This window comes from Pogona vitticeps, chromosome 1 (assembly GCF_051106095.1).
Source record: "Pogona vitticeps strain Pit_001003342236 chromosome 1, PviZW2.1, whole genome shotgun sequence".
In the NCBI taxonomy this organism is placed as follows: domain Eukaryota; kingdom Metazoa; phylum Chordata; class Lepidosauria; order Squamata; family Agamidae; genus Pogona; species Pogona vitticeps.
The window spans coordinates 313156870-313175716 of record NC_135783.1 but is presented as its reverse complement, the minus strand read 5'-3'; the positions used below and the strand labels follow the sequence as shown (position 1 = coordinate 313175716).

At 41.7% G+C, this 18847-nt stretch overlaps 1 protein-coding gene across 2 annotated transcripts in view; it reads left to right on the top strand.

Moving 5' to 3' along the window:
* The first annotated feature begins 590 nt into the window (after positions 1-590).
* Positions 591-18847, top strand: part of HEATR5A (HEAT repeat containing 5A) — a 97099-nt gene continuing 78842 nt past the window's right edge. For both annotated transcript variants that reach the window (XM_072986344.2, XM_072986343.2), the window contains exons 1-3: positions 591-753; positions 15599-15827; positions 16143-16354. In XM_072986344.2, the coding sequence (XP_072842445.2) occupies positions 15702-15827; positions 16143-16354 (338 nt within the window). In that variant the 5' untranslated portion in view covers positions 591-753; positions 15599-15701. The remainder of the gene's footprint in view (positions 754-15598; positions 15828-16142; positions 16355-18847) is intronic.

Here is an 18847-nt window from a genome sequence, read left to right as displayed (position 1 = left end):
CGTCCTAGCCATGAGGCGCAGGCATGCGCCTGTTGCTAAAAAAGAAGACGGCGATATGCCCCACACAAAGATGATAAAATGTTTTTAAAAAGAGAGAGAGGAAGGAAAGCGAGTAGGGATGGGAGGCGTCGCCATTTACGGCCCTCACGCCAACCAGGAGATTCGCCTCCAGAGTCCCGTGCTCTGGGGCGAAGCCCCCGTTTCTCCACCCTTGTGAGGGTCTTGACTCTCACATATTATCCCACAAACGTGAATGGGTCACCGGGGCCTTGGAGGCAGCCTAGAAGAGCTGGTGTAAGTGGGCGCAGGAGGCTGGCGGTCGAGAGCGAGAAAGGAGCGAGGTTTTTTTTTTGTTGTTGGAATTTTGCTCTTCTTCAGGCGAGCGGCGACAGAGACAGCGAGCAGCTTCGGCGGCGTCTCCGCGGCGGCTCCCCTAGTCGACGAGGCCTGCCTTTCGCCACCGCGGCCGCTCGATGGCTCCGGGACCGATTAGGCGGCCCTGACGGGCTACCCAAGCGGGAACGAGGAGGAGGGAGGCAGCGGCTCCTCCTCCTCCTCCTGCTGGCCGAAGGGAGGGAATGGGCTTCCCTGAGTCAGGCAAGAAGCAGGCGGAGGGAGCGCCAGCCTGTGAATCCCAACTCCGCGGTGGCGGCAGCAGCAGCAAGTCGCCGCCGCCGCCGCCTGCGCAGGACCCCACCCTGCGCCGAGCAAAGCGAGCCTTTCTCGGAGAGCAAGCTGCCTGCAGGCCAGCAGGTAAGCTGAGGGAGCGAGGGGAGAGGGAGGGAAAGAAAGAAAGGGGAGCGCTGCCTCGGGCTTTCTCTTCCTTGGGGACGGGCGGGATAGGGGCCACCCGCCTCCGGGGGAGGGCTTGGAGTGCCCCCTTTGGGGGAAGGCAGCCGTCGGGAGTCTGCGAGAGGAGGGCGTCCTTTGGGGGGGAATTCCTCAGCTGGCCCCCAAGAGCGTCCTGAGGGGGCATGAGCTCCGGGACAAGTCCTTCCCCTGACCTGGAGGGGAGAGGCGACTTCAGACATTGTTACAAACCAGAAATAAGAGGACTGATGATGATGCTGCTGAGGGAAGGAGGGCGCCTCGGACTTGCTCCTGAGAATTCATCTGGTGAGCAGTTCATCTGACTTGGGGAGGCATTCGCTTCAAAGTTGTGGGGTTGTTTGTTTTTGGACAAGGGGGGTCATCTTACCAAGTTTTCGAAGAAAGAGACAGGGGAGAAATGAAATATAAAGCTTTGGGGGAGAACCTGTCAGAAATCCTCTGTGAAGGCAGGGAGGGATTTTTTTTTAATTTATGAGGGGGGGGGAGACCCCTTTCTCTAAGTGTCCAAACTAAGGAAAGCGCGTTTATTTCCCCGGAGAAAGTGTAGCTGGAGGTCAAAGTATGCTTGGCTCTCGGAGTGACTGAAACAGATACCAGTTCCTGCTTGCAGAACTAAGCACACATTCAAGATTCCTTAAGGATGATGATTTACTCCTCAGACTGGGATAGGGTGGACTTGGTGATTGGTGAGCGGCTCTGTTCCCCCCTCTGTTTGAATATACAGTACTTTTGTGTGAAAATGGAGTAGTCCTTTATTCCTTACTGATTCTGAGTATGCAGTGGATGGTGACATTGAATTGCTAATGCAGTTGACAAATATGTAATTTTGGGAATTGTGGAATAAATGCAATCTCATAAGGAACAAAGGATATACAATACAGTACTGTAGTCATCTTGGGAATCTGGGTACCCAGCATCCTGTTGAGTCATAGCGTAAAAGGGTACTGTTAAGATTCCAAATTTAAAAGGGCATCTGAGACAAGCTCTTTGTTCTCATCCCTCTTTTCGACCTTCTGATCAGTTAGTTTAGAGTAAATCCCATTCCTTGTAATCTGTACTCATTTACAGTATGACAGGATAAGAACTATAAACATGCATAAATAAAGATTGAACATTCTGGAAAAGCTTGCTTTTTAACTATACTGTTAGACCCTTACTTGAATTGTACCTTAGATGCTGATTTTATATACATGACTATTTAGGTAGTTACTATATTTGTTACCAACTCCATCACAGAGTTGTTTACACCAGAGTAGTAGAAAACAATATAAATACTGGATGGAATCAATAAAACCGCAAACAACAGACTAACCATAATAAATTAAAATACGGCACATTAGGTTATACATTGTCTCTTTTAAAAGCTTAGGAAGAAAAAAAGCTGAGTGCAGAAATGATTTAAAGTAGGTGACAGTGTATTTGCATTAGTTCGATTCTGCTCTGATTACCGTGCTCCATCCTATGGAGTGTTGGGATTTGTAGTTTGATGCAGAAAGTTGTAGGCATATTGCCTGAACTAAAGGACTCAGCTTTCCGAAAGATAGAGCTATGGCAGTTAAAGTGGGAGTGCTGTAAAGGTGTAATGAAGATACACTCTTGAGCTTCTAGGAAGAACATTCCAAAGATGGGTCACTGGAATGGAGAAGGCTTCTTCCAAGTTGCCACCTGTTTTGTCTTATAGGATGGGCCATTTGGAGGCCAGCTTTCAATGCTGGTACAGAAAATGTACGTAGTCCAGCAGATAGACATTCTTTCAGACTTCAAAGGGTTTAAAGTTAAGCATCAGTGCTTTGAATTAAAGTCAGAAATAGAATTGCGTCGGTGCTGGTGTTTCAGCATTAGCAAGATGTGATCCCAATATTTGATGAACCAACCCACATGCAGAGTAGTCCTGTTTGCACCTTTCTGAGCCCCTCTGAAGGGCTGCTACTGTTTTGGTGCAGATGGCATTGCTCTGCTTTTGTCCATTTCCAGCATGTGTGATCACTGCAAGCAGACAAAAAAAAAAAAACACTTTTCCTCTGCTTGTTGGCAATACAGTGGTGCCTTGACTTACAAACTTAATTGGTTCCGGAACTCAGGTCATAACTCGAAATGGTCATAAGTCGAAGCACCATTTCCTACAGGAATGCATTGAAATGCAATTAATCTACTCCGGTCGAAGAAAAAAAATCACCAAAACAAAAAACAAACAAACAAAAACACTGCAAGACCCATCGGAAACACAATCAATCCGTTCCGGCCGAAGGGGAAAAAAAAAGAAAAGCAAACAAACTGTGCAAGACCCTTCAGAAATGCAAAAAAAAAAAAAAACAAAGCAGAAAGCAAACAAACTGTGCAAGACCCATCGGAAATGCAAAAAAAGCAAAGCAGAAAGCAAACAAACCGTGCAAGACCCATCAGAAATGGGGGAAAAGCAAAGCGGAAAGCAAACAAACCCCACAGACCCATCGGAAATGCAAAAAAGCAAAGCAAAAAGCAAACAAACCCCACAAGACCCATCAGAAACGGGTGAAAAAACCCCAAAACAAACAAATCATGCAAGACCTATCACAGCATAGAAACATAATCCTACCACCCAGCCTAAAACCATGCTACAAATCCCACCCAGAACAACTTTTAAAAGGTAGAAAGCAGCACCTTACCTTACCAGGCAGTCCAAAGCCTCCTCTCTGATCACACACTCTAACCCCTGGGGCGAAAGAGCTACAAAGAAGCAGCCTCTTCGCCACCAATGGTTAGCAATTTGAATTCCGCGCCTTTTCCCCCTGCCTTTTTCTGGTTATAACTTGAAAAAGTTCTGGTTATAACTTGAACTTCGGCTGCAAGTCGAAGCACAATTTTGTGGCTGGAGTTGGTCGTAACTTGAAATGCTTGTACGTACTGTATGTTGGGATATTCATAAGTCAAGGCACCACTGTACGGTATTGTGAAGGGACAACCACTTCAGGAAATTGACAAATTAATAACTTTTTCCACTCCATGAGGGGCTGAGGAAGAGGGGGGGAATTAAGTGTGTATTAGGGTAGTGAATATGACTACACTACTTTAAAAAAAGGAAAGGACAAGTGGAAATCTTCCTCCAGAAGCTTTTGTTTGCTTTTTTTTTAAAGGTCCAGTCTGCCCAATTCAATATTGGCAAACCAAATGGAGTCACTTGAGGTCCATATTTTATTTGGATACAAGGATCACACTGGCATATAAGATCTCATAGCAACCCTATTTTTTTGCAATCCAACCCACTCCTTTCATAACATGTAGACAAGCACTGACTCTTGTGTTTGATGCTAATGTTTGGTCTATGACTTTGTGTCTGTACATAACTTATGATTGACTCCCTTAAGCAGGAAGAAAAACCAGTTTAAAACTATTTTTTTACCCAAACATCCAATGCGGTTACATATATTGATGTTCAATACCTTTCCTTAACATGAGCAAGAAAACTTGATGCCATTATCTGTGTTACTTGAGTGGCAGTGTGGACAATATTTCAGTATTTATTTGTGAAATAATGGGGAGAGAAGAAATCACAACTCTATGCCAACAGCTCATCAAGCTACAGCAGCAGTTTGTAGCCACTGAGATTGCTGTGTAGACTTAGAGTTGTATTTATTATCCTCCAGCAAGTGCACATGCCTTCTTCTGCCCACTCCACTGCATCCTTAGAACAACCCAGTGTTTGATCTGAGCCAAGCTAGAAGTTATTGCATTTAAAAAGGAGCATAGTTTAGCTGTAGAAAAGAAATCTATGGGACATAAAGCACATTGAAAAGAATGACCTTTTGGATTAAAAACTCCTGTTTCCTGTTAGTTTTGCTATGTTATAATTGTTTGGATGTTAAGAGATGTACCTTAATTTTTCCATTTCTTCAGAACTAGTAGCAAGCAGGGGAGGGGGATGGCTTGGGTAATTAGAGAAAGACAAAGAAGTTCTTGGCATTTAGATCTGGATAAACCTTTTTGGAAATACAGTATGTGGATCTATGTTACAATTACTTTTACCAGTGGAATCTTGTATCACTTTCCATAACTTTTTCTTTATTTTAAACAAATGCAGACTAGGCACAAGTTCTTGTCTATAACAAAATGAGGATAAGTGTAGTGGGGTTTGTAACAAACTTTAGCAATGTTGCCCTTCAGGATTTTCTTCCTTATACAGTATTTATATTCCTTCCTTCCTTATATTTGTACCCTTTTCCCACTAAAAGATAGTGCTCAAGGCAGCTATCAGTCATCCATGCCCTCTTAAGGATACTCCATTCTTGTCCCTCTCCTGCTCAGGATTTCTCGCCTTTTCCCCAACAATTGTGAGCATTCCATGGTTCCTGAGTGTGAATTTTAATAAGGAAGAAAGTAAAACCCTGCACTTGGGTGGAAAAATGAAGTGTACAAATACAGAGTGGGATGCAGCTGGCTTGACAATTGTATATGTGAAAAGGATCTAGGTTTAGTAGACCACAAGTTGAAAATAAATCAGTAGTGTGATGCAGCAGTGAAAAAAGCCCATGCTGTATTAGGCTGCATCAGTAAAAGTATGATTTCCAGAGAGAGAGAGAAGTAATAGTACCACTCTGCTTTGGTCAAATCTCACCTGGTCTTTAATAAGAAGGATGTTGAAAAGCTTGAACGTGTCCAGAGGAGGGTAGACAGCATGACAAAAGGTTTGGAAGCCAAGTCTATAGAGATCAGTTGAAGGAACTGCTCGTGCTTAGTCTTAATCTACTCTAGAGAAGAGGAGACTGAGAGATGATGTGAAATATTCTTCAAATGCTTTAAGGGCGGCCATGTGGAAGATGAAACAAGCTGATGCTCTCCATCTCCAGAGGGCAGGACTTGAAGGAATAGAGTTGTGCATCATCTGTTCTTGTGGATTTCAGTGCCATACTGATGCATGCCTCTGTGCATTTGTGGATATTTGTCCTGTGGTGCCATTTCCTTTTGGGCATGTTTCTGCTGGTCAGTCTCCACCCCACCATGCCTTACTGATGCTTCTTTTTAATCTTTTTAGGATATCAGCTGTTTCTGCATTTGGCTAATTTGTTGATTTTTTTCAAAAATGACATCCATATTGAACCATAGCACAAAAGTGAAAACAAATTTTGAAAAAAACTACTAGAAGGCACTATGAAGGGTTGAGAAGAGTGGACAGGAAAAATGAGGGGGGAGAGAGTAAAACAGACAGGGAAAGAGCAGAGAAAATACCCATTGTTCCTAGTAATTCTAGAAGTGTGTGGATAGGCGGTACTGGGCAGTCCAATGCATCCCAGTACATGTAGTAACAAGTACTGTCCCCACGTGTGGACATGAATATTGGTATAGTGTATTCCAGCCATTCTCAACAGAGGATATATGGCACCCTGGGGGCCTTGGCACATTTGAGGGGGGGCACAGACTGGAAACAATTATTTACACACCACCTTGAACAACCCAGAGCTGCCCCAGAATGACTGAAGGCAACACCAGAGTGCAGATGAGCCCTTAATTAATTATTCTACTTACCAATTTTTGTAGTATTTTGGCTCAGATTTAGTGATGTTTAGGAGAAATCTGGCCATGTGTGTATGTTTCTTCCTTAAAAGTACAAATAGGTTATCAAAGACAACTGCAATTCTCATTTGGATGAGACTCATATTTCATTTAAGATGAGGACATTGCCTTATCCTACATCAGCTAAGAAGATAAGACAACCTCATTAAATTTTTAAAAAGCCATGCTTCTTAATTGATTGGAAGTGTTAATAATTGTAGGTTAGGGTTTTTTTTTTTAGAGATGGAAGAAACATATAGATACAATTTCATCAAAATGTAGAAAGACATAATCTGCTATAATTAAGAATAGAGTAAAGGGGGAAATCATGTGTTGGATTTTTCTAACCTGTGCCACTTGTGAGGAGTTTGACCTATCCTACTATCAGTAATTGTCCTTGAAGGGAAAAAATTGAGATTACTTTATGTATTGAATCTACTTTGTTGTTATGGTTATATTGTACTGTAGTATGAAAGTCCATTCATTCACTGATGTGTGTTAATATATTTATTGTGGATAGGAGATTTTTCTTTACATGAGGAGAAAGGGAAATTGCACTCACACCCACTTCTATGTCCTTTACTCTTGCTGGAATGTAAGAAGACTAGCTGACAAGATAATCCTATTCATTTCATGTCTGAAGTAAGAGCTTACTCCCAGGTAAACAGGTATGGAATTGCATCCTCAGGATTGAATTACACTGAGCCCATTTTGGATATATATTTTTGTTTTCTGTGTTGAATGTATACATGGCAGATTAAACTTATATTGGACTGTGATGGAAACTCATTATGCCTGCTGCAAGCTGTGTGATCACATTTACACAGAAATAAATTTATTTATTTATTTATTTATTTATTTATTTATTTATTGGACTTATATACCGCCCCATAGCGCTACAAGCACTCTCCGGGCGGTTTACAATTTTAATTATAAAGGCTACACATTGCCCCCCCAGCAAGCTGGGTACTCATTTTACCGACCTCGGAAGGATGGAAGGCTGAGTCAACCTTGAGCCGGCTACCTGGGATTTGAACCCCAGGTCGTGAGCACAGTTTTAGCTGCAGTACAGCGTTTTAACCACTGCGCCACGAGGCTCTTATCCTGCTACAGTGAGATTTCAGATAAGTAGGATCCCATCCACTGAGATGTTAGACCACTGTGGTCTAATTTAAGGAATCCCATTCATACATTACAAGATGGAAATTCCAGTGTGGTTATTTATTTATTTATTTATTTATTTATTTATTTATTTATTTATTTATTTATTTAATTTATATGCAGCCCACTCTACCCAGAGGTCTCTGGGTGGCTTGCAACTTTTAAAATTCAATCAAGATACAACAAAAGATAAAATGATTAAAATACAATTAAAATACAATTATAATTGCCATCAGGACCCACAGTTGATGTTATTTCAATTAAAAGCCTTCTGGAACTGGAAGGTTTTGACCTGGCACCGAAATGTCATCAACATTGGCGCCAGACGAATTTCAGTCGGTTAGAGCTTGCATTCACATCTACTCAGAGCTAACTGCTGCCTGAGTAACTGAGGAAATTCTTTTCAAAATCATTCTGTATGGTGGTTATAATCAGAACAATAACCTGGTTTAAATGTTTCTGTATTTTAAAAAATTCTGATTTGTAAATATTCCATAGAAGGGGAGTGTTTAAGAGCTGTACTTTCATAGCATTTGCATCCTTATTTTTATTTATTTTATTTATTTATGTGATTTGTACCCCGCCTATCTGGACCAATGGACCACTCTAGGCGGCTACACACCACCTTTGTTTGTTGCACGACTTATACTGTTTGTTGCATGACTTATACTGTCCTAATTTAGCCAATATTTATTTCATATTGTGTTTATGGCCATGGTCAAAAAAAGGTTGGGAATGGCTGCTCTATTCAAATCTGCAACAGAAAATACTTGAACAACCCAGAGCTGCCCCAGAATGACTGAAGGCAACACCAGAGTGCAGATGAGCCCTTAATTAATTATTCTACTTACCAATTTTTGTAGTATTTTGGCTCAGATTTAGTGCTGTTTAGGAGAAATCTGGCCATGTGTGTATGTTTCTTTCTTAAAAGTAATAAAAGTAATGTGGTAATATTGCAATGAATATAGAACTTTTCCTAGATAAATAATTCCTTGCACTTTTGCAGAACATAATAACATTTAAGCAGTGTATTTTTGCATGGCTGTATGTGTGAGATGTACTCACACATACATCTTAGATTCCATTCCCTTCTTGAAGCCTACTTAATAAAAAGTTTAGAAGGCATGTGATTTTATATCTTACATCAGACAAAAAAGAGGAGTAGATTGGAGGAGCTTGCATTTCTGTATATGTATGTTTTGGATCATTTTTCTTTTTGATACCTCTGTGAGTTTTGCTAAGAAAGATGTTGAACAAATTCATGAATAAAATATATTATGCAGTACGCTTTGCTACTGGAGAATGTGTTTTTTCACTGTGAGCTTTTGTGGACTACAGACTTTTCTTTTTCACAAAGACCCTGGTCTAAGCATGAATCACTGTTTCTTGGGAGCTGAACTCATTACTTCAACACTTCAAAGAGGAAAGACTAAAAACTGAGTTTTAGTCTCAGGCATTCAGCATTAGCTAATTATCCTACTTCTTGTTAGGATAGTTATATAATCAGCACTTGGAAGGTTCATTGACAGTGTTAGTAAAAGAACTGACCTCTCCCTGCCATCTAGAATTATTGCTTTCCCTATCTGCCCCATCCCACAACTGTGTACGCTATGCTTGGAATCCTGTCACTGTTTGCATATTGGTTGTATAGGTTGCTGCAACTAATTGCAGTTAATTGACAAGATGTTGGGCTGCAATCAGGCATAGACTCGTAGACTAATGGGTTTGGAAGGGCCTATAAGACCATCGGGTCCAATCCTCTGCTCATTACAGGAATCCAAATCAAAGCAGATCTGATAGATGGTTGTCCAATTTTCTCTTGAATGCCTCACCACATCCCGAGGTAGTTGGCTCCATTATTGTACTGCTCTGTTAAGACATTTTTCTTGATATTCAGCTGGAATCTGGATTCCTATGACTGTGTGCAATGGAGACATAAACCAGAACCTTATCATACAGCTGCAGTTTCATGCAGCAAGTTAATGCAAACCTTACACAAACATCAGTAGGTTTCTGTCCTATGTATATAAATCTTTGGCTCAAATCCTGTACTCCACATGTGTGAAGAATTGCAGCCTACAAAAGGCCTGGCTCAAATAAATATTTTCCTGAGAAAGTGTATTGCAATTAGACATGGGCTACAAATATGAATTGTGGCACCACAGATGCCATGGAGGCCTATTCCCTGCCCCCAGAACCAGCTAGTCTACTTATCAGTCTCTGCACAGTGCTTGAGTCCTTCATTGTTGTTGTTGTCACACCAATCCAGGAGGAGCTCAGTTAATGCTTCCCTGCCTCCCCATGCAGCTGACCACTCCAGTGAGGAGGCAGGATGGGAGAGTCTACCTGCTCACCTGGTGAGTGGTTGCCTGCGCAGGGATGTGGGGAAGTGCTGGCCAGGCTCCTTTTCAGATTGGTATGACAATGATGATAAAGGACCTGAGTGCCATGCAGCGACTGGTAAGTGGACCGTTTGGTTCTGATGGGAGGGAAGAGGCTTGCCATGATTCATATTTGTATTCCCAGGGATACAAATACAAACAGCCCATTTCTACCGTATTTGCCGGTGTATAAGGCGACTGGGTGTAGAAGACGACCCCTGAACATTCGCTCTCAGAATGTAGAGTTTGTTATATACTTGCTGTATAAGACTGCCCCCTCTTCCGCATGCGTGATTCTGTTTTGGCTGCATCATGGGGAGAGTTCCTTTTGCCCCTTTTGGTTCCTTTTCGGAGAGAGCCAGGGTTTGCTGGAAGAAGGAACAGCAGAGAGGCGGCAGCCATTTTGGAGAGGGGGCAGCCATTTTGAGAGGCAGCAGCCATGTGGTTGCATCTCAAAATGGCTGCCTCCTCTCTGCTGTTCCCGACAGTCAGCTGTTTGGCGCTAGAGTCGGGCTGTTCCCAGGCTAGGAGTGGGGCTCTACTCGGTCTTACTACCAGGTAAGTGACTTCACTGAGAGAGAGGGAGGGTTTGCTGGACATGCACCCAGTGTACAAGATGACTCCCCACTTGGAGACATGTTTTTCAGGGCCAAAAAGTCATCTTGGCAAATACGGTAATTGTAATCCATGACGGCTGACACAGGCTGAAACCCAGTAGAATGTCACAGCTAGAGTAGGCCCATTGAATGAATTGGACTTAGAGAGTGATTGACTCACCAGTGATTCAGTTAGCCTACTATAGAATTTACTGCAGTCAAACCTCAACCTACGAACTTAATCCGTTCTGGAAGGGTGTTCATAGGTCGAAATGTTCGTAGGTCGAAGCACCATTTCCCATAGGAATGCACTGAAAACCAGTTAATCCGTTCCAGCCAAAGAAACGGAAGGGACTGAGGCTTTAAGAAGAGGGGAAAACCTCCACAACAAACAGTAAAACAACCTCCCTTATTGAGGCTTTAAGAAGGGTAAAAACGTCCAACAACAAACAGTAAACTCAGCTCCCTTGCTGAGGCATTAAGGGGAAAAAAAGCCACCAACAAAACAGCATGGACACATATCCGCCCCAGCCAAAACCCACCCAGAAGTTTTTTAAAAGAAGTAAACAACAGCTTACCTCCCTGCAGACACACACACAGGCTCACTCAGAAAGCAGGAGCTCTCTCAACTGGGACACACCCTATAATGCCTGGCAGAGCTGCAACACAAAGAAGCAGCCTCGGCGCCACCTATAGTTAGAAAGTTGAATTGCCCGCCTTTTCCCCCTGCCTGTTTCTGTTCTTACGTGGAAGCTCTGTGCGCAAGTCGAAGCAATATTTTTCTATTGGAGTGGTTTGTAAGTCGAAACGTTTGCAAGCAGGGACGTTCGTAAGTTGAGGTTTGACTGTACTGTATTTCAGCCATAGAAGTAAATCTGTTAATCTTTTAAGATATCACAAATCCCTTGTTTTTATTTTTCTCATATATGGCAAGTTAGTTTGTTAGTTAATTTATGATGGAAAATGACTCCAAAGAGTAGAGCAAGTGTAACAAGATACCCATAGTTCATACATGTGTTTGCTTTACTACATTGCCTTGAAAAGTTATGTGTGCCTGGATCCAGATTTAGTCATTTTAATATTACTAAAAATCCATAAGCATCAATGGGACACTTCAAACTGGGCAGAATCCTGTTGCATAAAGTTATGCCATGTAAACTGGGTTTGGCCCAGTAATATTTAGTTTAAATTACTGTAATTGAAAGCTTCCCATCTTCTCCTTCAAGTTTTGTGGTTCCCTATGACTTTTTTTTTGTCCTGGGGAGCCTTAGGACACAAGAAGGAAGTTTTTAGTAATCAAAAATCGCCATCAAATTCCTCTCCTGGGACTCAGAATTTCAGTGGTGATCCAGTGATGATTTTTGACTATTAAAGGCTTCTTCAGGGCAAAGAAAGGCCTAAGGAAGCTTGGTTACCTGAAGAAGGGGGATAGGAAGCTTTCAGTTAATTTATATTAAATATTATTGATGCCAGATCCAGATTACATTACATTATTTTACAGTAGCAGGATTGTGTGTGTGTGTGTTTAGTCGTTTAGTCGTGTCCGACTCTTCGTGACCCCATGGACCAGAGCACGCCAGGCCCTCCTGTCTTCTACTGCCTCCCGGAGTTGTGTCAGGTTCATGTTGGTTGCTTCGCAGACACTGTCCAGCCATCTCATCCTCGGTCGTCCCCTTCTCCTCTTGCCATCACACCTTCCTAACATCAAGGTTTTTTCCAAGGACTCTTTTCTTCTCATGAGATGGCCAAAGTACTGGAGCCTCAGCTTCAGGATCTGTCCTTCAAGTGAGCATTCAGGGTTGATTTCCTTTAGAACTGATAGGTTTGTTCTCCTTGCAGTCCAGGGGATTCTCAAGAGCCTCCTCCAGCACCACAATTCAAAGGCATCAATTCTTCGGCGGTCTGCTTTCTTTATGGTCCAGCTCTCACTTCCATACATCATGACAGGAAAAACCATAGCTTTGACTATTCGGACTTTTGTTGGCAAGGTGATGTCTCTGCTTTTCAAGATGCTGTCAAGATTTGTCATCGCTTTCCTCCCAAGAAGAAGGCGCCTTTTAATTTCAGGGCTGCTGTCTCCATCTGCAGTGATCATGGAGCCCAGGAAGATAAAATTTGACACTGCCTCCATATCTTCCCCTTCTATTTCCCAGGAGGTGATGGGACCAGTGGCCATGATCTTAGTTTTTTTGATGTTGAGTTTCAGACCGTTTTTGCACTCTCCTCTTTCACTCTCATTACAAGGTTCTTTAATTCCTCCTCACTTTCTGCCATCAGAGTGGTATCATCTGCATATCGGAGGTTGTTGATATTTCTTCCGGCAATCTTAATTCCGGCTTGGGTTTCTTCCAGTCCAGCCTTCCGCATGATGTATTCTGCATATAAGTTAAATAAGCTGGGGGACAATATACAGCCTTGCCGTACTCCTTTCCCAATTTTGAACCACTCAGTTGTTCCATGACCAGTTCTAACTGTTGCTTCCTGTCCCACATATAGGTTTCTCAGGAGACAGATAAAGTGGTCAGGCACTCCCATTTCTTTAAGAACTTGCCATAGTTTGCTGTGGTCCACACAGTCAAAGGCTTTCGCATAGTCAATGAAGCAGAAGTAGATATTTTTCTGGAACTCTCTGGCTTTCTCCATAATCCAGCGCAAGTTAGCAATTTGGTCTCGAGTTCCTCTGCCTCTTCGGAATCCAGCTTGTACTTCTGGGAGTTCTCGGTCCACATACTGCTGAAGCCTACCTTGTAGGATTTTGAGCATAACCTTGCTAGCGTGCGAAATGAGTGCAATTGTACGGTAGTTGGAGCATTCTTTGGCACTGCCTTTCTTTGGGATTGGGATGTAGACTGATCTTTTCCAATCCTCTGGCCACTGTTGAGTTTTCCAAACTTGCTGGCATATTGAATGTAGCACCTTAACAGCATCATCTTTCAAGATTTTAAATAGTTCCACTGGAATGCCATCACCTCCACTGGCCTTGTTGTTAGCCAGGCTTTCTAAGGCCCACTTGACTTCGCTCTCCAGGATGTCTGGCTCAAGGTCAGCAACTACATTGTCTGGGTTGTCCGGGATATCCAAATCTTTCTGATATAATTCCTCTGTGAATTCTTGCCACCTCTTCTTGACGTCTTCTGCTTCTGTTAGGTCCCTCCCATTCATGTTAAATTTGACATGGCCAACTTATTCCAGTTTAGTTCCATATGTTTGATGTTTGATCCTTCAATCCAGCCCATAATTTTTATACACTATAATGAAACAATTTGTGCAGTCATATTTGAGCAGTTATATTTGTGCAGTTATATTTAACAGTCTGTTAAATATAACTGAGTAGTGGTGATCACATTTGCCTGGAAGGAAGGTTGTTATTTGGAATAAAATGTACTTCCTAGTAAGTAGCTTTAGAAGAATCACAACCTAAGTTTGAATTGTAGTGAACTTAAATTGTACACTAGAGGAGTTTCTGTGTAGAAATCAGCTATCATAATACCATAAATAATTAATAAGACCCATTCTCTGGAGCCACATCAGATAATCAGACGTCATTGAATGGTTATTCAGCAGCATTCCTGTTTGTCCATTTCTTCAGCACCAGAAATTCCTTCCTACTTCTGATTTATACATTTAGTACTTTGCATATGTTCATTAAAATAGACACAATGATTGAGGTGCAGCCTATAACTGAATCAAAGAATTTATTCATACTCGTTCTATGCTTGGACTGCCTACTAGTTCTGAAGTGAAAGTTAGTTTAAAGGACGTAATCAGAAGGAGATTGGGTTTCCCTTTCAAAAGCAGCACTGTCTTTTATTCATTCTTTCCTCTACGTTTTTCCTTATTTTTTCCCATCAAAAGAAATAAACCCTAAATTTTAAATATAAGATCGTGACAGAAAATGTTTCATTTTAAGCATTGTGTAAACTAGCAATTTTCAAATGCTAGTTTCTTGCAGTTGAGTTGTTCGGTGCAGAGCTCTGTGGTGTTTTATTCACCTCCTCTGTTCCATTTCAAAGGAATGAACAAGCTTTCGTTGCACACACGCACACTGGTGCCTCTTGATCACAGTAGCTGTGTGTTAAGAGATATGGTCACCTTCCTTTAAACTGGCTGGTTCTGATTATTCTGGCATTTCTTATGCTGGAAGTTCACTAAACTGGGAATTACGATGGGTGAGCGGAGGAATAAACTTTTGTAATAAAATATGTTGGTGAAACAACAGATGTGTTGTCGACATATTGGGATTTCATTACTTAATAATTTTTATAAATCCACATTAATTTAGTAGATTTATAAACTATATCAGTGATTATTTTGATCTGTGTTTGGTTGTTGTTGGCTATTTTACTGTTTCCACCAAAAAACCATGATACGAATTTTAAAAATGAAATTAAATGAAGTAATGAAGCTAAATTAGTGTGATACTTGGTGCATAATAGTGACATTTACATAAAAAACACAGTATAGTTTGCTATGAAAATGAACTACTATACCCTTCAGTTTACATGCTTTGCTTCTTTTCCCCATGTGTAGTTTATAGCTGTAGCTTCTAGTTTTGTTTATACATTTATACAGGACAGCGAACTAGTGTATAAATGGCTGTTCATAAAATGGCATATCACACTCATAAGGAGCAAAATAGTTGAAAATTGGGTAGAGGCAGTCAGTAGCTGCAGCTTCTGAGTATGATTTAGTGAAGGTTTTCCTCATTTTTAATGATTTGACATGCCTTGTATTTTTAGTAAATTATCAAAAATAAGTGTACTATGGAATTTTGGAAAAAGTAGTAGCTTTGAAGAGAGAATAGCCATGTCCCTTCTAACAGCTTGTGCAGTGTTTTGGTATTATGCTTGACACAATGTGGAAACTGTTGCTCTTTATAGCTTCATTTGTGCACAGTTTTTCTATTCTGTCTCTTGATATGGATGAACTATCACAGGTGGTGGTGTTCCATGTTGTGGTACTGATATTCAATTTGTATTTGAGCCACTTTAGTTCATCCTGATCATTTGCTGATGAGTCATCCCATAAGATACAGTACTGGAATTTCAAGAACTCTTTGACCTCTCTTTGTATCTCTAATATGTTTGGGGCTTTTTCTTTCAGGTTTTCCACTTAATTCCGCCACTGGATACTGACACCATTTAGCTACAATCTTTGGTGTCTTCATGACTGGCTTTCAGATAGTGAGAAAGAAACGTTTTAAAGAATGGAGTTGGCTCACAGCTTGTTACTTAATGAAGAGGCCTATAACCAGCAGGGTGAATCTCAGAAAGCAGAGTTCGCTTTTGAATGGCTAAGGTTTTTGGAAAAACTTCTACCAACTACTAATAGAGTAAGTATTCCACAACTGGTATGGAGTAAAACATTTTAAGTCAACTCATTTTTTAAAGTGTTTTTCCTTCTTAAATGGGTAGCAGTTCCAAGAGCTAGTGTGGATTGGGGAGATGTTTTTCTTTCACCAGAGATAGATGTTTGGCTAATACTGTTAAAAATGTTTTTCATCCACACGCCAAGTTGATGGTATCTGAGCCCAGCTCAAAATGAGTCAGTGTGTTTTAATCAGACAGAATATATTGTCCAAACTTTATCATGATTTGAAATTTGTCCCATTATTAAGTTTTAACTGCTTCCTCTTTCATCTTTCCAGGCTGATATAAAGGAAAAGCAGAGCAAGCTTGTTCAACAACTTGTATTTTTGTTAACCAGCTCACCAGGGCCTCCTGCCAGGCAGCTCATTGCCAAAAACCTTGCTGTACTGTATAGCTCTGGAGACATCTTTTCTGTTCATCAAACAATTGACAAATGCAATGAACTTATTCGTAGTAAAGATGATTCACCAAGCTATCTTCCTACAAAGCTGTAAGTCTATGAGCCTCTTCATCAATGAGATAATGTCAGTGTTATGTTTCTTCATTATAAACAGCAGCGAAGTCTGCAGGAAACAAATTGAATACCAACTAATTAATTAATTATAGCATTAATTTTGTAAGTGAGACCAGGACTGACTCCAGATTTCTTTTTTAGCCTAGGCAAGAGGGACAGAGTTCCTCCTCCCACTTCTGCGTTTTCCCATGTACTTTCCACTTGCTGTACACTGCACTACATAAAGGCTGTTTCTTTCCTCTTATCCTTTCCTTTGCTTGCATCCTTGAATGGGGCTGAGTGTAGAATCAGGTGATGAACCAGGGTGGTCCACTACCTTAATCCAGAGATTAGAAGGTTCATGATTGAGCACACACAGACACAATATTTTTTGAGGGAGTTAATGCTCACACCATGTCTTAGTCCAAAATCATACCCACAAGGCAATGATTAGATGTACAGCTGGAGATACTGGATTGACACAATAGCTACAACAGGATCCTGTTACCTTGGTGGAAAATGTCGTGGTAAGTAATCCAATCTTATACTTAAATACCAGCTGAGATCTTACCATAGGTGACAGGGAATTTCACAAGGTCAAATATGCCGTTTGATGGAGAAATTGAGTACTGTACTTCTGAATTCTTCTGTGCCTAGCACAGAAACTAGGCAGAATAATGAGATAAATCTTCCCTTCTGATCCCTGCATAGAAATGAAGCTCTCCACTCCATGTCTATATCTCCAGTAAGCGAGTAAAAAATAAATGTCAGGCTAATAAATTTTAGGACTTCTTTTCAAGACTGGAGCAGCTGCAGTCACTATTGCTGGGTGTATAGGAATATAGTCACATAGGGCATGAACGTTCCATGAGATTTGGGAGATGAGAATGAGGCATGCATTGCCGTGGAATTTTTTAAATAGCAGGAGGAAGAAGGATTCCTTTAGAACTTAGCTGAGTACCACAGAACTAAAGCTTAGCATGTTAGGGAACGTGTGCTGTAATTCATACATACACTTCTGCCACTCAGCTTACAGTCATTAGTGGGCTCACAGTTTATTTACACTCCTTTCTTGGTACAATTCAGGCACTCAAAGGGAAGGCAAGAAAACATGTAAGTACTTGAGTAGCAGCAATTTCAGATGATACCCCCCCCCAATTACAACTGGGCTCCATTTGCTGTTGAGTCCTTATAAGTTATGGACCTTGACCGATGCTTAATTATAAGAGGGATATCATGTTTGAGGTATACTTTTTAGCCAGCCCGTTACTGCCATTTATGAGATGTTTTAGGAGTCTGAAGAGGACTGTCTCCTGCTTGTGTGGAAACTTTCCAGAAGATTAAGAATCCAGATTTTCCAAGATTTCTTGCTCACATGAAGTGTATCTACCTATGCAGGAGCCTCCATGTCAGGCAAAAGGAGGACATGTCCTCCTTTTTAACCTAATGTCCTCCGTCCGCCAGGCAAAGATAAAAACCTTTAAAATGTCAGGCTTTTGTATATTTTATGTCATAATTTTGGATGGGAGGGGGAAAGGTGGAAGGACCCCCTCCCCCTGTCTTTCCCCGCCCCCCACCCGCCTGCCTGCCATTACCTGCCACCGGCACTGTAGCGCAGTTCTCGCCTCCTCTCATGGAGGCTGCTGCTGCTCAGCGATCCGCCGTGCCCGCCCAGCCCACGTGAGGACTACAAAGGCAGCGCGAGCGGAGTGCTGGCCGCCGAGCCAGACAGGAGCAAGCAGAGCCTGAGCTCATCGATGGGAAAGTGAGCGCCTGGACTATGTGTGTTCAAAGTCACTTTCAGGGACTCCAGCTCCCACACTCCCCAGCCTTGAACTTATGACCCTCAGGGGAGGGGAGTCTGCCTCGTTCGGTTTTGCCCGGTGCCACTTTCCCTCTGCCTGTGCCAGAGCCCTGTTTGGGCGTCCAGATTAGCAAGGTTGTCTCTAAACCTGTGCAGAGTGCGAGCAGCCAGGGGATCCCACAGCCAGGCCGGGGTGGGTTTGGGTACAATTGGCTGTTCAAGTAATGTTTTTTGGTATTTTGAAAAATACCCTTCATTGAATTTATGCTTATTTTTTAACATGACTTTTTCTTGATTGGTTCACTAAAAAACATTTATTGGCAGCTATTGTAATAAAATTGTATTGATTGCAGGTTTAATCTGGAACAAATCAGACGAAACATTCAAGACGTCCTCCTCTGTCCTTATTTTTTGTCTTTCTATGTCCTCCTTTTGGTACCCATGTATCTGGCAACCCTATGTAAAGAAAGCAGTGATGAAGATACCCCTTCTCAGTGTGTTGAGGAAATAGGTGCCTGAATAGGTCTTGTGTTTACCACGAATGTCAAATTAGGGGAAGAGCCTATTCATCAAACATACTTCGCTTAAAAAGCCCATGCCAGTCAATCTGTTACCTTTTTATTTATGAGGGTATTTATTCATTGGCCCATGTAACATCCCAGAAAGCATGATTATGGATTTAATGT